Raw genomic sequence first — 19,081 nt, forward strand, 5'->3', positions numbered from 1 at the left:
TCTATTTACTGTTGCTATGTACCCCACACAACTCCCCACACCAAAGCACAAACATTGCGTATATAATTTTTTTTATTTTTTGAGACGAACTGGATTTGTTTGACTTACAAGTTAGTTTAGTTAGTTAGTTAAGCTGCCTAACGGTGCAATTGACAAGCTCGCACGCCATCTTTGCTGCCACTGTCAAGCTGTCAGCGTTGATCATTAAAAGCGTTATCTGTTTGATAGCCAAGCCACAACACTTGTTTAACATTAAGTCAGCAGCCATATTTATTGTTATTGTACAACAATTAAATGGCAGTCATAGCAATATATATTTATAGCAGCCAGCTTTTGCTTTGATAGTTTGACTTTCCCAGCTGCAGCCAAGAACAGCAAGCACGCCCAACTTTCTAACTATTTTCCCACTAAGCAGCAGAAGTTAATCCAATTTTCGTTATCGTTTGCTAGGGCCGCGCAACCCTTTGCGGAAAAAGTCAAGGCTGGCCCTGGCAACGCCCCGCGACACAGAAATCGAGAACTCAACTCGACTTTCTTTTTAAAAGGGGTGTTTAAACCCATTAGCTGGCGTAGCAAGCGGCAAGCGGCAAGCAGCGGCGCTGTGGTTTGCCTTGCGGTTTACCATAGACTCAGCTTGCTACCTTTTTTTTTTTGAGGACAACACCCACGCCGCAGCAGAGGTCAAAGTGCATGGCATTCGTTTTGCCTTTTGACAAATTTTCATGCTTTAATTTGCATACATACATGCGCATGCGTGTGTGTGTTTGCCTGATGGCCTGGCTAATCCTTGCTGAGCAACAGATTATCTCTAACAATTGTTTGCTTGATTTGTTTGTGTTTTGGCACTCGCTGTTTCCAGCTCCCAGCCAGCTCCTTCTGCTGAACTTAACAATTGCAACAATGGTTCAGCGCAAGGGACTGCGCTGCGCTGCTCTCTCTTCGCCCCTTTTCGGTTACACTTTAATGCGTTCTAATGTATGTGACTTTGTGCTCAGCAGAACGCGCCTCAAACATTTTGCCGCCGTTTAAGTGACTTGCGAAATTTGTGGCATTGTCCTTTTTGTACAACCAACCAAATCATCAATCATTCATTCTGCTCAATATAAATATTTTCTGGCGAAATTAGGTTACCCAGCCAGCCAGTTAACATTTTTTTTCGCAGTTCCAATTTTCTTCTTATGTCATGAACGCTCAAAATAGTTGGAGCCCAATTTCGTCTCTCTCTCTCTCTCTCTCTTTCTCTCTCTCTCTGTCTGTTTGTATATACAATAAATTAATTATAAATGCATTAATCACTGCCAAAAACTTTGACAAATACTGACATGAGCGTTCGTCGTACATTTCATATCGCAGTCCCCAACGCATCGCCAGCGCCTCTCGCGTCTCTCGTTTCGTATCAATTCTTGAGCGCGTGAAATGAAAACAAAAATTTAAAACACGTTTTCGCGCTTATTTCTGACTAATTTATGCGTTCGATTCCGTATATAAAGATTCAGCCGTTTGTCTTTAGCTGCTCAGCTGAGCTCTCCTCAGCTTGTGTCAACTCGTCAGAGCTTCCAGCTTAATTATACCCTACAAATCAAAAGTTGAATGCATAATGAATGCAAACAAAATGCATAAAGCAAATTAAGTTATTTTTTAAAGCTTGGCCAAATTGATAACATGCAAAACATGTTTAAAATATTGCAAAAAAAAAATATAAATATATAAGCAATATTCAATGCTTTACTAATTAATTTGTATTAATTAATTTCAAATAGTTTGAAACAAATTTCTTTTGTATTGAATTCTGTCGCTATAATAATTAATTTGTTTCTAAAATATTTTGCAAACATTTATGTTATTAATTTCTTTATTTTATTTAAGTTCATACTATAAAAATTAATATGCTTATAGCAAATATAAACTTTTTGTTTTGTATTTTATTTAAACTATTTTATTATTTAAAGTTAGCTTATTTATTATTTTTATTTTTTTCTTTATTTTATTTAAATTCATACTATAATAATTAATATGCTTATAGCAAATATCAACTATTTGTTATTTTATTTAAACTATTTTATTATTTAAAGTTAGCTTATTTAATATTTTTATATTTTTCTTTATTATTTTATTTAAATTCATACTATAATAATTAATATGCTTATTTATTTAATGTCAACTATGAACAGTCGACGAAAAGATTACATAAAATATTTAAAATTAAATTTAAAAATTATTTAAAATTATGTTTTTGTTTTATAGCAATTATCCACTTTTTGCTTTGTATTATTTTATTTTAAACTATTTTATTATTTAAAGTTAGGCTAGTGTATTTGTTATTCACTATTAGCGCTCATGATTTTTCTTGTGCATAATGCCACTTGTTGTTGTTGTTGCTGCTGCTTGTTTTGTATTTTTTGTCGTTGTGTTTCTTTGATTTTGATTGAATGCCCCTAAAATTGATTTCCACCTTGCGGCTTTTCGCTGCTCTTTGGCATGTTTCAGTTTTGGCAGCTATATCATCATCATCATCATCATCTTAGTCGTTGCTTTGGCTGCTCTGCGTATGCAAATGAGATCATTGATCTGTTTTGGTATCGATTTGTATTTGAAGACAGCAGCCGGTGCGGCAGCGGTGCGTGCCACATAAAATTCAAAAAACTAAACACAATCAGCTTGAAACGAAATCATATTTGACCCTAAGGGGTCGCCGCGCATGCCAAACCGAAAACGGCAACAACAGAAATGTTAATTTACCAAAATATACAAAATATTTCTATCTCTATATATGCAGATATATCTGTAAGCTTGTCAAGTTGACGTTAGTTTGGCTTCATTTGGATTTCTATTTGGTCAAGTTATGCTTTGAACGCTTTTTGTTGCTGTTGTTGTTAACGTAATCAAATTAATTATATTTTGTCAATGGAGCGCCAGAAATGAATTAAAGCTTCTCTAGCTACGGGGACAGTGATAAATTGACAGATCTGATTGCCTATGGTCGTTGGATCGGCAGCACTATAATGCTCCAGCTACGGGTCGCGCCATTACGGGAAAGTTTCTACTGCCAACAGCTTATACCATATTTTATGGCATTGCAACCGGTTTAAGCCAAATAAACCCAAAATAAAAGCTAAAATCAAATATTGTGACCAAGAACAGCTTCCGTGTTCCATTTCCACGTGAATTTTCATTAGCATTTCCCCCTCGAGCAACAACAAAAGCTGCACATTGTTGTGTCTTGTCGTTGGTCATAAAATAGCAACGCTTAAAAACCAATTTAACAATTGTTCAACACACATAGTTGCGGCTTTGTTTGGGCTTTGACTTTAACTTTGGCGGCAGCTGTGGGAACCTGCGCTGCGTTGACATCACACATCGAGTTCGGAACGGACCGATTTCAATGCGTAATTGTAACGTCTTTGTGATTGTTATTAACACCTTAAGACCGCGGCCACAAACTCAAATGGACTATGAAATCGAGTGTAGTGTTGAAGCTCTCGGGGCAGGTGCTTAACCTCCAAGAAAGCAGCACAAACGCTTCAACTGTTTCACAAAATGAAATTTTTCTTTTCGTGAATTTATGCATAATGTACATGCATTAAATTCATAACGTTTGACTGCCCCAAATAAAGAAGAAATGAGTTTGAGTCTCCTCTTCTCACTTTTTTTTATTTGTTGTTTTTTTGGCGTTTTTAGTGGCTCATAAATGGGCAAGATTTTCACAGCTGATTGTGAGAAATGTGCGCACCACAGAGCTCTGCATGCCACATTTCCAAGTCTCCGTTGCCAAGTTCACAGCTTTGCCCAAGGGGGCCTAATTGTGATCCACGGCAAGCGCAGCGGTTTACCTGCCTCAACTTAAACACATTCGAAAAAAAAACATTTATATTTATTTTATTTTATTTATTTTAATGTTGAGCATGGAAAGTCCACAAGCAAATGAAAGTTTTACTCACAGAGCGTCAAAAAATATTTAAAGCATATGCAGCTTATTTAATTTTAAAAAATTTATAAGTATAACTTGCAGCTAATTTAATATAATTAATATATATAAAGAAAAATTATTTTTATATACGAAGTATTACTAACATTTGTTTTGCTATTGTATATAGCTAAAACAGTTTAGTGTTTAATATTAATAGTTAAATAGCATAAAATTGAGTTCTTAGTAGTCAAAGCTGAAGCATTTGTTAGACTAGGTGGAGGTTCATATAAGAAATACTGAATAGTGCGAGGATTACTGGAATAGGAGCTTAAAAATGAACTTGAAAACGAATGAGAAAGAGATTTTGAATAAATAAGAACAGCAGATGAATTAATTATTAATTAATTAATTATAAATTAATATCAGAAGAGCTAGTGAAATAAAAGTTCGGCTATATACGCTCAAAAATTATAAAACTCAACTTAAATACGCGCCGTTAATTTCAGCTTTCATTTGTAGAGTATGCAGCATGTGGCAGCTACGCTTGCAGCTTGCCCCAAACGTACGTTATGAATTCGTTAAGTGAGAAAGTAGCGGTTAAATTTGTTGCTTGTGTGGTAATAAAAGCTCTCGAATGCTTTTTGGGGCGTCAACTTCACAGCTGCTGCACCTGCCGAACAACCACAAGAGCCTGCAAATCAGTTTGAAATGAATCATATATCTAATGGCTGGAACTGGCAGAAGAAGAGGCGTCTGACGATAATAAAAACACATGAAAATGTATAAATCAAAAATATATATGAATTCAATTCTCAATGCAGATGTGGCTGGCTGGCAGCTTTAGCTTTTGCAATTTGAAAGGTTTCGCTGGCTAAGATTGTTTTAAATGTGCGCCACGCTGAACTTGACCCAATGATATTTAGTTAGGCATATTGCCATGACGACTGTTTGGCTGTGTGGCTTGATCTTGGTCTAAGAAAGTGGCAGGCAGTAGTTGGCTGGTTGGTTCCCAGCTCTTTACACTCGTGGTTGGGTTGGCTGACAAATGACTAAGGTCGTATGCGGCCTGCTGCTGATGGGGCGGCTACGAATTTGAACGGGGCGGTAAGAAGGTCGACACAGCCTCTGACTTCACTTTGAGACTTGACTCTGACTCTGAGTTGCAGCTCCGGTCTGCAAGCAACACAGCTGCGCGCGCTTGGGACGTCAACACGCTGAACTGCAGCAGGTGTTCCAGCTAGACAAAAGATCTAGCAACAAATTGAAGCTGTAGATGCGCACGAATTCCGTTTTTAGCAGCAGCTTCAGCCAAGTTTTCCATTTTGTTGCAATAAAATTTTAATAAGATTTTTTTTTGCAAAGCTTAGAATTAAAATATGTAGATGTGTGCCAGTCAATAAAGCAACAGTCGTGATGCAACAACAACAAAAAGAACAACAATCGAAGTATCGATCGATTGATCGCTGGTTTGAACGAGCTCCATATTTGTATTGCCTTGCGATGGCTTCATCTTCACATAGTGTGGCAATTGATAATGCCACAGGCTGCATTGTTAGTCAATGCAAATATTTTTTATGCTAAACGACGTCTAATGACAGTCGCTTGGGTGTGTCGACTAGTTATAAAAAAAAATTAAAAATAGTTGGAAAATTAAATTGCAATTTGCTGTTCAGTTTATGCGTGTGGCAAGTTTTGTGTATTGATGATGACAGCCTAATTTGCTATAATTACACGGGTTAAGATCGAAAACGTTTCGGTAGCCTAATGACTATATCAATCGAACGCAGGATCCGACCGCCAACTGTTTTCCCAACCATATGTTGTGACTTTTGTAGCAAAATTTCCGGCTAGCTAATCGCTGTGTGGGCAGCCAAAAAAAAAAGAAAGTCGGGGAAAATTCGTTGTTGACATGTGACAGGACTTAGGACAACCAAATAAGCCTTTTGTCGTTACTCGGACTCGTACTTAACTGCTAAGTACACGCACAACGGATTTAGCTCGAGTCCAGTACGGCCGGACGGATGCTAATTGCAAGCATGAGCCGCTCTAAATGCGCAAATAATGCTGGGGAAATATTTTTGTATTTTATTTTGCTTGTTTAGGCAATTTTGTATTTATTATTTGCGCTTTGTCTGCTGCTTTTTTGTTAAGCCGCTTGGCACACGCACTTCTCGCATCAGTCACTGCAACGTGCAGCATTTTGTTTTGCATTTGCCGCTTCAATCTCTGGCAGCTCAATTTAGCTGCCCTTTTTGCCAGCCACGCCCACACGCACATAAATTTCAGCGCTCAAATGTGTGTTGACGGCTAAAAAAGAAACGAAACGAATTGAAATAAAATAAAATAGCAGGCACAACAGCTGTTCGGGTCCAGCGCCATGTGTGTGGGCCCAGAGCAGCGTCTAACTAATTGAGTGACCAAGCGTGAGGGTCAACAGCAGCCGCAGCAGCAGCCATTAAACTACAACTTAATTGCTAAAAAGGATAGCGATAGATATAGAAGATAAAAAGACAAGCAAACTAACAAATTTGTGTTGGTGTGAGCAAACTGAGACAAGAGAGAACTGCATAGGTCAACAGGTTTTAGTTAGTTAACTTAAGTTACGCTATTATGCATTAGGGTGAGTCGTTAGCAACAACGCAATATATGTATATGTAAACTAAAATTCAAATCAAACGCATCGCTTTTAAATTCAAATTGAAAAGTTGAAAATTTGGTAGTCGAGCTCAAAATTAGCATTAAATGCATTTGTTAATTTTTTAGCAATATTTTTGAACAAAATTTAACACATTTTAAATTAAACCCTGCGGCTCAAAATGAAATCAAACGCATCGCTTTCAAATTCAAATTGAAAATTTGAAAAATTGGTATCAAGTCGAGCTCAAAATTAGCATTAAATGCATTTGTTGATTTTTTAGCAATATTTTTTAACAAAATTTGACATATTATAAACTAAGCCCTGCGGATCAAATTGAAATCAAACGCATCGCTTTCATATTCTAATGGAAAAGTTGAACCTTTGGTATCCAGTCGAGCTCAAAATTAGCATTAAATGCATTTGTTAATTTTTTTTAATTTTTTAGCAATATTTTTGAACAAAATTTGACATATTATAAACTAAACCCTAAATAAATTCAAAAGTTGAAAATGTATTGATTGTAAATTGTTATGAAGACGCGCTCAAAATTAGCATTAAATCGTTTAATTTTTAAACAATCTTTTAACAATTTATTGAAATTTATTTTTAACATAACAATTTATTGAAATTTTTTTCTTAACATATGCACAGAATTTCGTAGTTTTTTCTGCTATCAAATGGACTCTCCCTAATATTGCATACTATATGTTATTGTTCATTTGTATAATCCGTAATAGTGCGCTCATTATAATAGCATCATCGTTTATTTGCAATCCACACACACACACACACACTCAGTACATTGATTAATAAACTGATTATTCATAAGCCCACAAAAGAGCAGCAGCAGCTTCTTGTTAATGAGCCAACTCGTTGAATTGTGTTGCTCACTCACTCGCATTTGTGTGTGTGTGTGTGTGTGTGGTGGGGTGATAAATTTTCGAAATTCGTGTGAAGTTTGATAGCTGAGGTCATGCCATGGATTTATTTCCATAGCTCATATATCATAGACACCAACGAGTTATGATTATTATTAGCCGGGGCGGTAGCCAACACCTGTGTATTAGCCACGAAAATTTCCGCATTGCCTAATAAACTGAAATCCAAATCAAAAACGAGCCAACAAACGAACGATCCAATCAGTTATATGATATACAATTTTCTCTTTTCTCAATAATAAATCAAAATACTTGCCACAGTTGTTGACTTGGCGTGGGAATTGAAATCAACAGCGCAACTATATAATCTATATATATATTTGTTCAGCCAAACGAAAACGAAAATATCGAAAAACAAAAGGTAATCAATTAAATTTCTTATCATTGTGGTGCATCAGCTCAGAGGCAGAGCAACAGTTTGAAAATGAACTGGGCGCCATATGAAAACAGACAAGTCAGCAAGGTGGCGGGTCAAGGAAGCTGCGCGGCCTAGCTGGATACCCTACCCTTTAATATTCAGCTGCAGTAGGGCTACGACCGGAAGTGATGCATAGAAGAAGAATTTATAAAAAAGTAAATATATAGACATAAATTAAAGAATAAATAAATAAAAAAATAAAGAATAAATATTAAAGAATTTAAGATTTAGTAGCAAGATAACATATTAATGGAAGTTCGATGGGATAAAAATAATATCATATTCAAAATTTGGTATTTAAAATAAAATTAATTTTTTAAAAAGAAAAAAACTTATAAATTGGCTTATCTACATATTAATTTATATATTATCGATCTTGGCTTTGGCTTATAGCCATAATTTTTAACAAGTATTGCTTTAGTTTTAATTTTTTATTTTTGCCATTTTGCCAAATTCAATTGTTGTCCACGTCTCATATGCTCATGGGCAGCTTTAACTTCTTTTAATTCCAGGGTATATTTTATTGAAAGTGTTTCGACTTGAGTCACGTTTTGCTTGTAACTTTTGGAATTGATTTTTCGGTTTTTTTTAATAATATTATTTTTAATTCTTGTGCTTGTTTAATTTTGTTTTTTTGTGTGAAGGCTGCTGAGCGCTCAAAAAAAAAAAAAATTTGGGTGAATGATTGAAAATGCAATTACACATCATTGACAGTTTGTTTGTACTAATTTCGAGAGGGTGAGCGGCAGCGGGGCGGGTACTCATCAATCACGGCTACAAGCAAACAAACAAATCTACGACAGACAGACAATGCAACAAAATTATATCATGTGTTAAAAGTTATGACGGATCATCGAAGGTGTAAAGTGTAGTCGATTGACTGCATTTAATTTTGGATTTTTTTGCACACAGCTTGAGCAACTGCGTCCACTTTCCACCAGCGTCATTAGTCATCGGCGTTGACGATGAGCCTTTGTTGAATTGGATTTCCGCCCAATCAAAATGCTGCTGGCAAACAAAAGGATCAAGCAACGCTTTCTATATATATTGTACGATTTGTAAGATTTTGATTTCATATTGACAGACGGAGCGCCCCGCTTAAGGTCTCTCCACAATAAATTAGCTCAAACTCGCAAGCGAGCAATCAATCATTAAAAAACAGAGAGAGAGAGATGAGTAAAGTTCAAAGACAGTTCGTTTAACTGTGTCTGAGAGGCTACGGGCGTTGAATCGGTTTGATACGCAGTCTCGGATTGGGCCACTAAACTGCCCACTTAGTGTCCAAATATGGCGACGCTTGAGCAGTTCAAATGTCAGAGACTTCACCAAACAAGACCTGCCAGCCTCAGTCGCAGCAGCTGCAGCAGCATCTTGAAGCCTTCATCTTCATAACCTTAATTGACTTTACGCAAGTTAAGCTTAAGCTTAAACCTGAAATTATCATGCATTGTCTATCGTTTCTGCTGTCAAAGCTCAATATCTGTGACTATCAATTGTTTTCACATCTGAGTTATCTTTTTAATTTCGCGCAAAAGCTGCACACACGCTCCACGCTACATAATTTCAGCTCCAGCAGTTGGCCTGACCCGGGTCAAAGTTGAAACCATCGCCATCTCATGTGTGCTCCGCACTCTCGGACTCGCGCACTCGTAGGTTTTGCCATGTGTGCTGTGCTGTGCTGTGCTGTGTGCGCATGTCGCGTGTTTCATTAAGGCGACAAACAACAAACCTCAACCCAGAGCCAGAGGCAGCAGCAGCGCTCCAGCCGCCTGAGACACACAGAGTCAAAAACAGAGACCCAGCAGCAGCGGCAGCAGCAGCCGCCGAGTCGGCCTCAGATTTCCAGCGATGATCATATTGTGACCTCAAAAATTGCGAAAAAATAACGAACGTGCGGTAAAAGCGTCGCCAAAATTACACTGCGCAAAAATGTAGCGAAAAAATGTATCAAACTAAATGGAATAGAAAGAAAAAATATGAAAATAAATATTTAAAAAATTTTAGCTAGCAAGTTTACACTTAAAATCAAAAAATTTATTATATTTAAATTCATAAAATGGAATATTTAAAGTCAAGCACAGTCTACGATCAATATATAAGAAAATTCTTAGATGTACTCTATAATTTCATATAAATTAAATTAGTTTAAATTGATATTCGTCACTATGTCTATCAAAAATATTCAATTAGATTGAATGAAAGTTAAAAAATATTTCATTTTAATTATAAAAAAATATTTTATTCATTTTAAACATAAAGTAAAGTGCGAAAAACATATTTTCGCATAATAATTTTAAATTAGATGCACATTATACATTTAGAATTTCAAATAATATTTAGCTAGTCATCATTTGCGGTACATTAATTTATTCATTTAACAATTGTTGTTATCAATTTCTCGCAGTGCACACTTACTGCCTCAGCAGCAGCGAGGCCAAACCTCAGAGATGCATTTTGACCAGCAAACGGGCCAGAGCCAGAGCCAGAGCCACAGCCTTTGCCTCCCAGTTTTGCGGCTGTTATGTATGTTGGTTGCTTGCCTCGCGTTGCAAGTACGTAGCACACATTGTGTGGACGCTATGTGCCACACCTGTTTCATGTTGCAGGCTCCTCTTCTGTGTGGCAGAACCAGCCTTGTGAGAATCTTTTGCGCTTTTTCGTGTGTGCACAACAATTTTTGTTTTTTTGGTGTGCAACTGACCTTAGAGCTGTTGCTGCTGTTGCTGTTGTTGTTTTGGTTGTTGGCAACGCATTTCTTTTACTGCTAGGTGGTGGCGTTGGCTGATAATGATGGACTGTATTAACCGTTAGCTGGCGGCCCGTACGACAAGCATTGGCAATCAGTGTGGACATTTCGATATGTTTTTGGTTTTTCTAATTTCTCTCAAATATTGTTGCTGGGAAAACACTTATATACGTATGTGTGTGTGTGTGTGTTCCTTGGTGGCTTTCACTCTCTTGGCAAAGTGTTACAGTCCCTACGACATGGCCAGCAATTTGAACTTGTCAAGGCTAATCAGTTTTCCTTTCATTTAGTTTGACATTTACGACACCGACGTTGATGCATGGCCCATGTCAGCCACTGACACTAAATGAGACACACACACATTTATAGCTTAGAGTCTTAGTCGGTGTCTGTGTCTGTGTCTGTGTGTGTGTCTCTTTGGTTTGTTTGTTGCACTTTCAAACGACCACCGACAACTCTTTGGTTGCAATTATCAAAAACGCGCGCAACTTTTCACACGCGCAGACGTGGCATGCCACATACTCGTGTGGCACTTAAAGCCCGCCATCTAAGTGTCCACACATCAGCACTAATTACGGCTCATTATAGTGACCAAAGTGTAGCATGTTGTCAGCTGGAGGACAACAGCAACATCAACTCAACAACAAACAGCAAACACTCGGCGGCGTCAGCAGCAGCAGCAACAACAACAATTGCTACAACAATGAGTGGCAACAATTACAAGCTGCAACATGACAGTTTGGCGAGTTCTTTAAGCTGCCACACAGACGAAGTCTAGTTGCACTTTATAGCAAAGAAAAATATTTAAAAAAAATATAACAATAAAAATATAATGAAGTAATTTAAAAAATAATCATTTTATTAAATTAAATATAAAGCTGTTTGCTTCAAACGATTGTTTGAAATTATTTCGAATAGTCGCAAATTATTTCTGGATTTTTTTCTCTAAATGCAAACAGTTGAAAATATTTTACTCGGCGATTGTACAATTATTTTTAATAATGCAAAATGTTTCCGCATTTATTTTCGACTTTTACAAACTGAAAATATTTTATACAGACAATTTCCTATTATTTTTTATTATTATTATTTATATGCTATTCTATAATATTTGAATTGTTTAGTAATCGTTTTGATTTAATTTAATTTAATTGATTAGTCATCATAATAGCAAAATTAAATTTAATTTATATTTTTATATCTATTTGTTGCCTGCCAAACTCAATGCTCTAGCCTAGTTACTCCTTTTTGACTAACATTTGGCTAATGCAACTCGTGGCGCTCACAATAACTGAGGCTGGGCAGCCAAACACCTGACAGTTGCTGTTGGCGCTAACAGCAGCAACAGTTGTTGCTTGGCTTGTTCACCATTTTTGGCAAACGACGCGTCGCCAGGTCTCTGGAACACGCACTTGCCACATGCGAAAAAAAAGATTTGTTTAGCTTAGAAATACTGTGGCAAGTTGAAATTCTTGAGCCAAACAACTCGTAGCCAAATGTCAATTAAGCGAAGGCGATCTTCAATTAGCTGCAGCTGAAAAGCGAAACTCAAGTGTGATACACTCACTTGAGAGCTGCACACATAAAGTTGTTATGAAAATCACTTGAAATATAAGAAAAAATCGAATGTGAAATGAAGACAACGAACAGCGATTGAGGTTTCCAACTCAAGCTCGTTCAAAGTTCGTGTCAACATCATCAATTTTGATCAATATGTATTGCCTAAACATGAGTTTGTAGTTGAGCTCAGTTGAGTTGTTGTTGTTGTCCATTTAAACGGTTACGGTTCCTTTCTTGGCCCACTCCCAGTGCCAGTGCCAGTTGCCAGTGCCTTTGGGGGGCAGCAGCGCGATCGTGTTTGGCTATATAGTCGACAAAAATATGGCAAATTACAATTATTAGACATTTGGTTGGCTTGTTTGTTTATTGAGGTTATGCACTAAATGATGCATAGTTTGTGCTTCGAATAGAGCGATCGAGGCTGATCGTTCAATCGGACAAGCGGACAAGTGAAATCTCTAGAGATCTCTGATCTCTGCTTGACTAAACGTCTTAGCCTGTTGAGTTGATCAGCGATCAGCGATCACTTTCGAAAGCTGATAACACAAATATTGGTGACATGTTGGCTGCTCTCAGCAGCGCCCAAAGCAATTATCATCTACATCATGATCAATGCTGCGTTTGGAGTGCCTGTCCAAGCGTTCCAAGTCTAGTTAAGTGACGCCCTAAGGCTGCGAACTGTGAGCGAGGCGACCCTGTTTAAGTTTATAAAAACTCATTATAATGTCTTATAAAATGCACTTGTATCAAGTGGGATTTCTTGATTGCCGTTGCTGCTTCGTTGCAACATTTTGCTCTGATCTTCATTTTTTCTTTCTTCTTCTTTGCTTCGGTTGTTGTCTGTGTGCGCGCCTTGGCCTGTGTCTTTGGCTCTCGACTCGCGACTCGCGCCTCTGACTTCGTTTGGGCTCCCATGCTTCTCAGCTTAGACACATAGTTCGCTCAAGATCATAACATGACCTTTTGACTGGCAGTGATTTCTACGCCCACGCGTATAAAGCAGACCCAACAGCAACATTGCAACAACAACAGCAACAACAACAATGCGATCTGGTGGCTTTTGTGGTTTATGTATGTTTATGGAAAATGGGTTATGAGATATTTCTTCCTTTTATCTTTTAGCCATTTGCTATTTGACCATGGGAAATAAATTTCTGTGCTGTTGTTTCTTTCTTTCTTTTTTCTTTTGCCTATCTACGCTTAATCGAGCTGCCTTTTGCTAAGGACGCTTTACACCTACGCGCAATTGGACTCTAGCCTCGGGTGGTGGTTAGGCCCACTTTGAACTTGTTGCTGGCGCTTTATAAGCCATTTGCATAGCTAATGAGCCTCCAGCTCTAACGACTAATCAATAACAAATAACCAAATATGCAAAGCCCCAAACCAACTGCTGCGCTGCTTAGTTTATATATCAATCGTGGCAAATATCTATTTTGAGCGCATTATTAAAATATGCTATTTATAATTTTGGAGGGTAAACAAGTTAGGGCTGCAATGCAGACTTAAATATAAACAAAGTACTAAATAAAGCAAAATATTAATAAAAATAAAATAAAAAAATTGGAATTATGAAAGCAATAATAACATAAAAATAAAGTGGTGCATAGCTGCATGAAGTGATAGTTAAGCAGCTGTGGGCTTAATAACGTGATAGTGAATCTATAAGAGAAGTAAATAAAGTGGAAAATATTGGACTATGATGTCAAGCAGTGTAACGAAATAAAAAGCCAAAGCAAATTAAATAAAAATTGGCTCGCTTATTAGCTTGATTAACAACGATTAAAGTTAAACAGAACATATAAATTTATTAAAAGTATTAGTTAAATATAATTGTGAGTTACACTTCGTGCTCAATGTTAAAGCTTTTGGGCAGCCCTGGTAGAGCTACCAATTGCGCAATGACAGATAGACACGCGAATTGGTTTAACCCACTGTGCCCCAGCCCCAGGGCTGAATGTGTTTGCCATTGAGCCAAAAGTTTTTGTTGACGCTTTGCCCGTTGCCAGGACAACGTCAAACAAAACAATAAAAAGCAGCAACAATAACAACTTAAATGAATTCCCATGCAGTGTGCGGATTTGAAGGAATTTTTGTGACTTACATTCAGTGCTGAAGCTAGCCTTGGTCTGAGTTGTAGTCCTTGTAGACCCTGGAGCAATGAACTGAAGACATGATAACGACGGGACCGGAAGCGAGGCAAACGCATAGGTTGTTGGACTTGAAAAAGCAGCAATGGGCAAAGGAACGAGGTGCGTCTAAAAAAAAAGAAAAGCAAGCAAAGTTTATAAATTTTAATATTGGCAGCGGAAATTGCGCGCATGGATGAGATGTATCATCATCAGCATACATCGCATCACAAGATTGAGCGCACCAGCATACGCACCTACTACTCCAATTTGGATTTAAGTCAAAGCGCCAGCAGTCGCGCCAGTCAAGCGCCGCCCATGCAGCCAGCGCCAGCGGATTATCGACGTCAGCATAGCGAGGATTATATGCATCAGTTGCAGCGCTATATGCAGGAGCTGGATGTGCCGCCAAGCAGCAGCGACTATGAGGCGCAGTATCGCGCGCGGCGCCAGCGTCGTGGCAGCTATGCGCCTGGCATGCAGCTGCCGCCCACTGGACGCTACATGGAGCTGGCGCCCGCTGCGCTGCAGACAGCCAAGGCGCGCATGCAGCATGCGCCACCCCAAGCGCAACGCTTGAGAAGTCCCAGTTTGCCTACAATACGGCAAAGGCAACAGCCGCAGCAGCAAAAGGCGGCCAATCAACCTGGCAACGCCACAAAGAGCACAAACATTGATCCTGGCAACGTGACAGCGACTCATCGATTAAACAATGCGGGACAAGCGCTGGTGCCCGCTGCTGGTTGCCAGGAGGAAGACACTTCGGGCTATCTAAGCGACACGCCCAAGCATATACATACGCCCGATATTTGGTACAACGATGGCGCCAGTCAAGTGGAAATGGAAGTGGAGGCTGAAGCGGAGAGCGTCATAAGCGCTGCAGTGGGTGGGGGCGTGGGCGTTGCGCCAGGCAGACGCTTGCGACGCGCTATCAATAAGACGCCCGCCTATGAACCGCTGGCCGCTGATGGTTACTTGGCCGATGGTCACTACTATTTGCCCAGCTCTTCCCACTTGAGTGTTAGTCGCGATGTCTCCACTAGCAACACCTACCAGGTGGCCATAAGCAATGCCTGCGAGCAGGATTTCTATGGGCAGGAGCAGCGCGCACGCTGGCTCAACTATGCGCCTGCTACACCAGTGCAGGATGCACTGCCGCCACCTGGTTGGCTCAATCGCGGCATGCATGACCTCAAGGACAGCGAGGACGATGTGCAGTCGCTGCAGTCCAGCTCCACTTATTTGCGTGGCCAGAATGCGCCGCTGGATGCGCACACGCTGGCCGAGCGCATGGACAAGCGACGCAAGGCGGCGGAGTATCATAACGCCATCAAGCAGCAGCTGCATGAGCGTGAGCTCATACGCAAGTGGGAGCTGGATCGCCAGCGGCAGCAGGAGCAGCTGGAGGAGCAGCGCATGCAGCGACAGAAGCAGCTGGAGCAGCAGCGTTTGCAGTATGAGCGACAGCAGCAGCTGGAACGCGAGCAGGCGGCGCAGCAGAAGCAGCAGCTAATGCTGGATGCCATAGCCAAGGCGGAGCTGGCAGCCAAGCTGGAGAAGCAAAAGCAGCGCAAGAAGCGCGCGGCAACAGCGAAGACAGAGCTGCTGCAAGTTTTATCTGTGGAGGAGGAAGAAGAGCAAGAGCAGCAGCCGCCAGAGTCAGCAGAGGTAACGCATACGCCACGTGCGCCGCCGGCACAACAACCCGTGCTGGTCTCTGAGGAAAAAGTGCTCATCGGCACGCCCATTAATCTGCGCAGAACTATAACCAAGCCCATACTGCAGCCCAAGGAGGAGACAGCGTCTTCGCCGGCGCCTTCTCCAGCGCAGTTTAGCGAGGAAAAGGCGCTGCTTATGCAGCCGGCCACATTGATACCCTTGCCCGTGACCAGCGACATTTTCGGACTGCAGAACACCATTGGCAATCTACAGATTGCTACTTACCTAATGCAGGCGCCGCCAGCGGTAAGCACAGCGCAGAGTTATTCCAAAGCGACCATGACGCAGCGCACTGACAATTCCATTTACACTGAGGACGGCTATCAGGCGGAGAAAGAGGAGGAGGAGGAAGAAGTGCAGACAGCGCGCTCGGCGAGCTTCTCGCCCGACTCACTTGAGGTGCAACTAACGCCCGCTGCTGCAACGGAGTCCAACAAACTAGCCTTGATGCCGCTGCAGACTTCTCCGCGTGCTGCAGGTGGCGCCACTCAAACGGATGTGGAAACACAAACGGAACTGCCGCTCAATTGCGATTTGTGTCTATTTCACGATAATTTCTACAAGGTGCTGCTCAAGCGTGAAGTCTCCACTACCACAACAACGCAAACCTGCAAATCGCAGACTCAACCCGCTAAGGAATCCACAGCGGAAAAGGATCATGAGACCACAACGACTACAACAACAACAACTACGACCACATTCAAGGCCAAAAGCAAGGACAAAGAGAAGAACAAAAAGCAGCAGAGCAAAGACAAGGAGGCCAACAAAATGGACGATCGTCCCAAATGGGGCGTCAATCGACCCGTGGTGCAGTACGTCAAGGCCAGCGATCGCGATCCCTTCTGCCTGCGCAAGAAGAAGCATCACACAGCGCTAACCAAGCCGCCACCACGTTCGCTGTCCATGGACTCACGTCTGGATGCCGTTGCTGTGCTGCCTGAGGCGGCGGCTACGCTGCTCAATGGCGAGCAGGATGAGGAGGGTTTTCTTCTCAAAGCGCGCAATGTCTGCACTGAGATTTTGCCCATTAAAACCGACGAAAAGGGACGCATTTTTCTAAACTTTCGCGAGGCGAGCGCCATAATGAACGAGGATGAAATCAAGGACAAGCTGCGTCAGAAGTATTTCAACTTTGGACGCATACTGCCCCGACGCAGTTGGGCCTCGGCCACGCAGCATGGACTGCCGCTGAGCGTGACCACAGCACCGCCAGCAGCACTAACCGTAGGCGATCTAGCCGATGACTAAAACAGAACTATGAACCAAACCTCCCAGTATATAATGAAATTAGATTGCGAAAGTCCTGTGATGAGCACCACCAAAGGGCAACGTGGTAACTGAGTCCATTAGGGCGGCTGAGTAGGTGGAACAACAAACGAACAATGCGTGGCGTGTGTCAAATAAAGAAAGCAGCCAAAAAAGACAACGCCGCTGAACGTGACTAACTGACGCCTTAAATTAACTGACAGATTAATGCTAATGTGGCGTGGTAGACTGGGTGCGCACAAGGTCGTCGTGTGTCTGTCCAAAGACCCTGTGCCACTGCGGGTGTTATACGTCAAGATAAGTGGGGCGTTGAGACGTGTCTGCACAAACGAACAATTCGGGTCGGTGGTGCCTGAAAGAAAGCAGCCAAAATGACAACTACGCTTAACTTTTACTAAACTTGACAGATAATTTCTAATGTGTTTTTTTTCGCCTTAGAGTCTTCGTTTCTTCCAAAAGGACTTTGCCACTTTGGATAATGTTTCGTTCGACTTTTTCTCATAGATATTCTTCTTTTAGTGTATTCGTTTCTTCCAAAAGGACTTTGCTTTTCCCAGCAGCTAGCAAACCGATCAGTTGCTGTTGCGATTGCTGTTACGGCAGCAACATCTATTAGCAACATTGTTGCCAATGTTAATGCTGCAAGCAACAAATCACAGCTATGTTGGCACATTGTTCACGCTAAGTTGTCCTAAGACTCTAGCGCGTTCTCGCTCACACGCACAGCTCCCCGAAGTCCAAAGCCTCTGTTACACTTTCACAGAACTCAAAATGTCGTATTTCACGCAAGTTTTACGAGCGTTCGCGTAAATTTATGCGAAAAATCATAAATTATAAGCCTGCAGGCGAACAAGACTTTGCTATAGACAATATACTTTCAATATCCGTAACCAAAGTCCGTCTTAACTCTCCCTCCCCGGCACTTCGCCGCTGTTGGGCGTTGCTTTGGGCGCTGCATATTTCAGTTAATTAACGCACTTTGTGCGTCGTTGTGTTGTAACCATGAGCTGCATATATAGTTACTGAGTTTTGGGGCTTGTCATGTTAACAAGACTTGAGGCTGCTGACGTGAGCTGTTCACATAGCCGTCGTAACAATGCAGCCCTGTTGCAAGTTCTCTAGCTGTCGCTTCCAACGAAGTCAAGGTGGCCAACAACAAGTTCAATGGCTCAAAAACTATTAAAATTGACCTTAGCTAAGAATTGTTTGCACCCGCTTCCATTTTTTTTTTTGGCTAAACAAAGCGTCTAGTTAATGGGCTTAAAAGTTCTCAGTCGCGTTCTAGTTTCGCGTTGCATGCAAAAAAATAAAAAAAACTTGTGAAGTTGCCACTGATTTGGATTCGGCATTGAGTGTGGCAATTGTTTTGCTTGTTGCTAGGGCCTTGAACGTATGCCAAAATCAAAGCATACAGCTGTTGATTAATGATGCCACATTAGAAATTCATAGGCATTAGACTAGGCGTCGGCTCTACCTAGATTTCAATTGTCTGTCTGTGTGCCTAACCCGTTCAACATTTGCACTCGAAACTGAATTTTGTCAAACAAACAAAAACATAATTAATGACCAAATGTGTAGCAAGCAATCAATAGAAAAAAGAAACACAAACATTAGCTGCAATCTGGTTACGTTTAAAACGACGAAAACGCTCAAGGAGCGCAGGGTCCAAAGCCTTGTTCAGCAATGCGTTAAGTGGCTTGATTTCGTTACTGGGCCTGGGCTTGAGCCAATGATTGATTATGCCAACTTGAAGTAGTTTTGCA

The 19,081-nt window shown here is 40.6% G+C and overlaps 1 protein-coding gene across 1 annotated transcript; it reads left to right on the forward strand.

Annotated features, from left to right (window-relative positions):
- Positions 1 to 14,310: 14,310 nt before the first annotated feature.
- Positions 14,311 to 17,300, forward strand: LOC108598321. The gene is made up of 2 exons (XM_017984938.2): positions 14,311 to 14,456; positions 14,512 to 17,300. The coding sequence occupies exons 1-2, from the start codon at positions 14,378 to 14,380 to the stop codon at positions 17,298 to 17,300; spliced, it is 2,868 nt and encodes a 955-aa protein (XP_017840427.1). The 5' UTR covers positions 14,311 to 14,377.
- Positions 17,301 to 19,081: the final 1,781 nt, after the last annotated feature.

This window comes from Drosophila busckii, chromosome 3L (assembly GCF_011750605.1).
Source record: "Drosophila busckii strain San Diego stock center, stock number 13000-0081.31 chromosome 3L, ASM1175060v1, whole genome shotgun sequence".
Taxonomy (NCBI): domain Eukaryota; kingdom Metazoa; phylum Arthropoda; class Insecta; order Diptera; family Drosophilidae; genus Drosophila; species Drosophila busckii.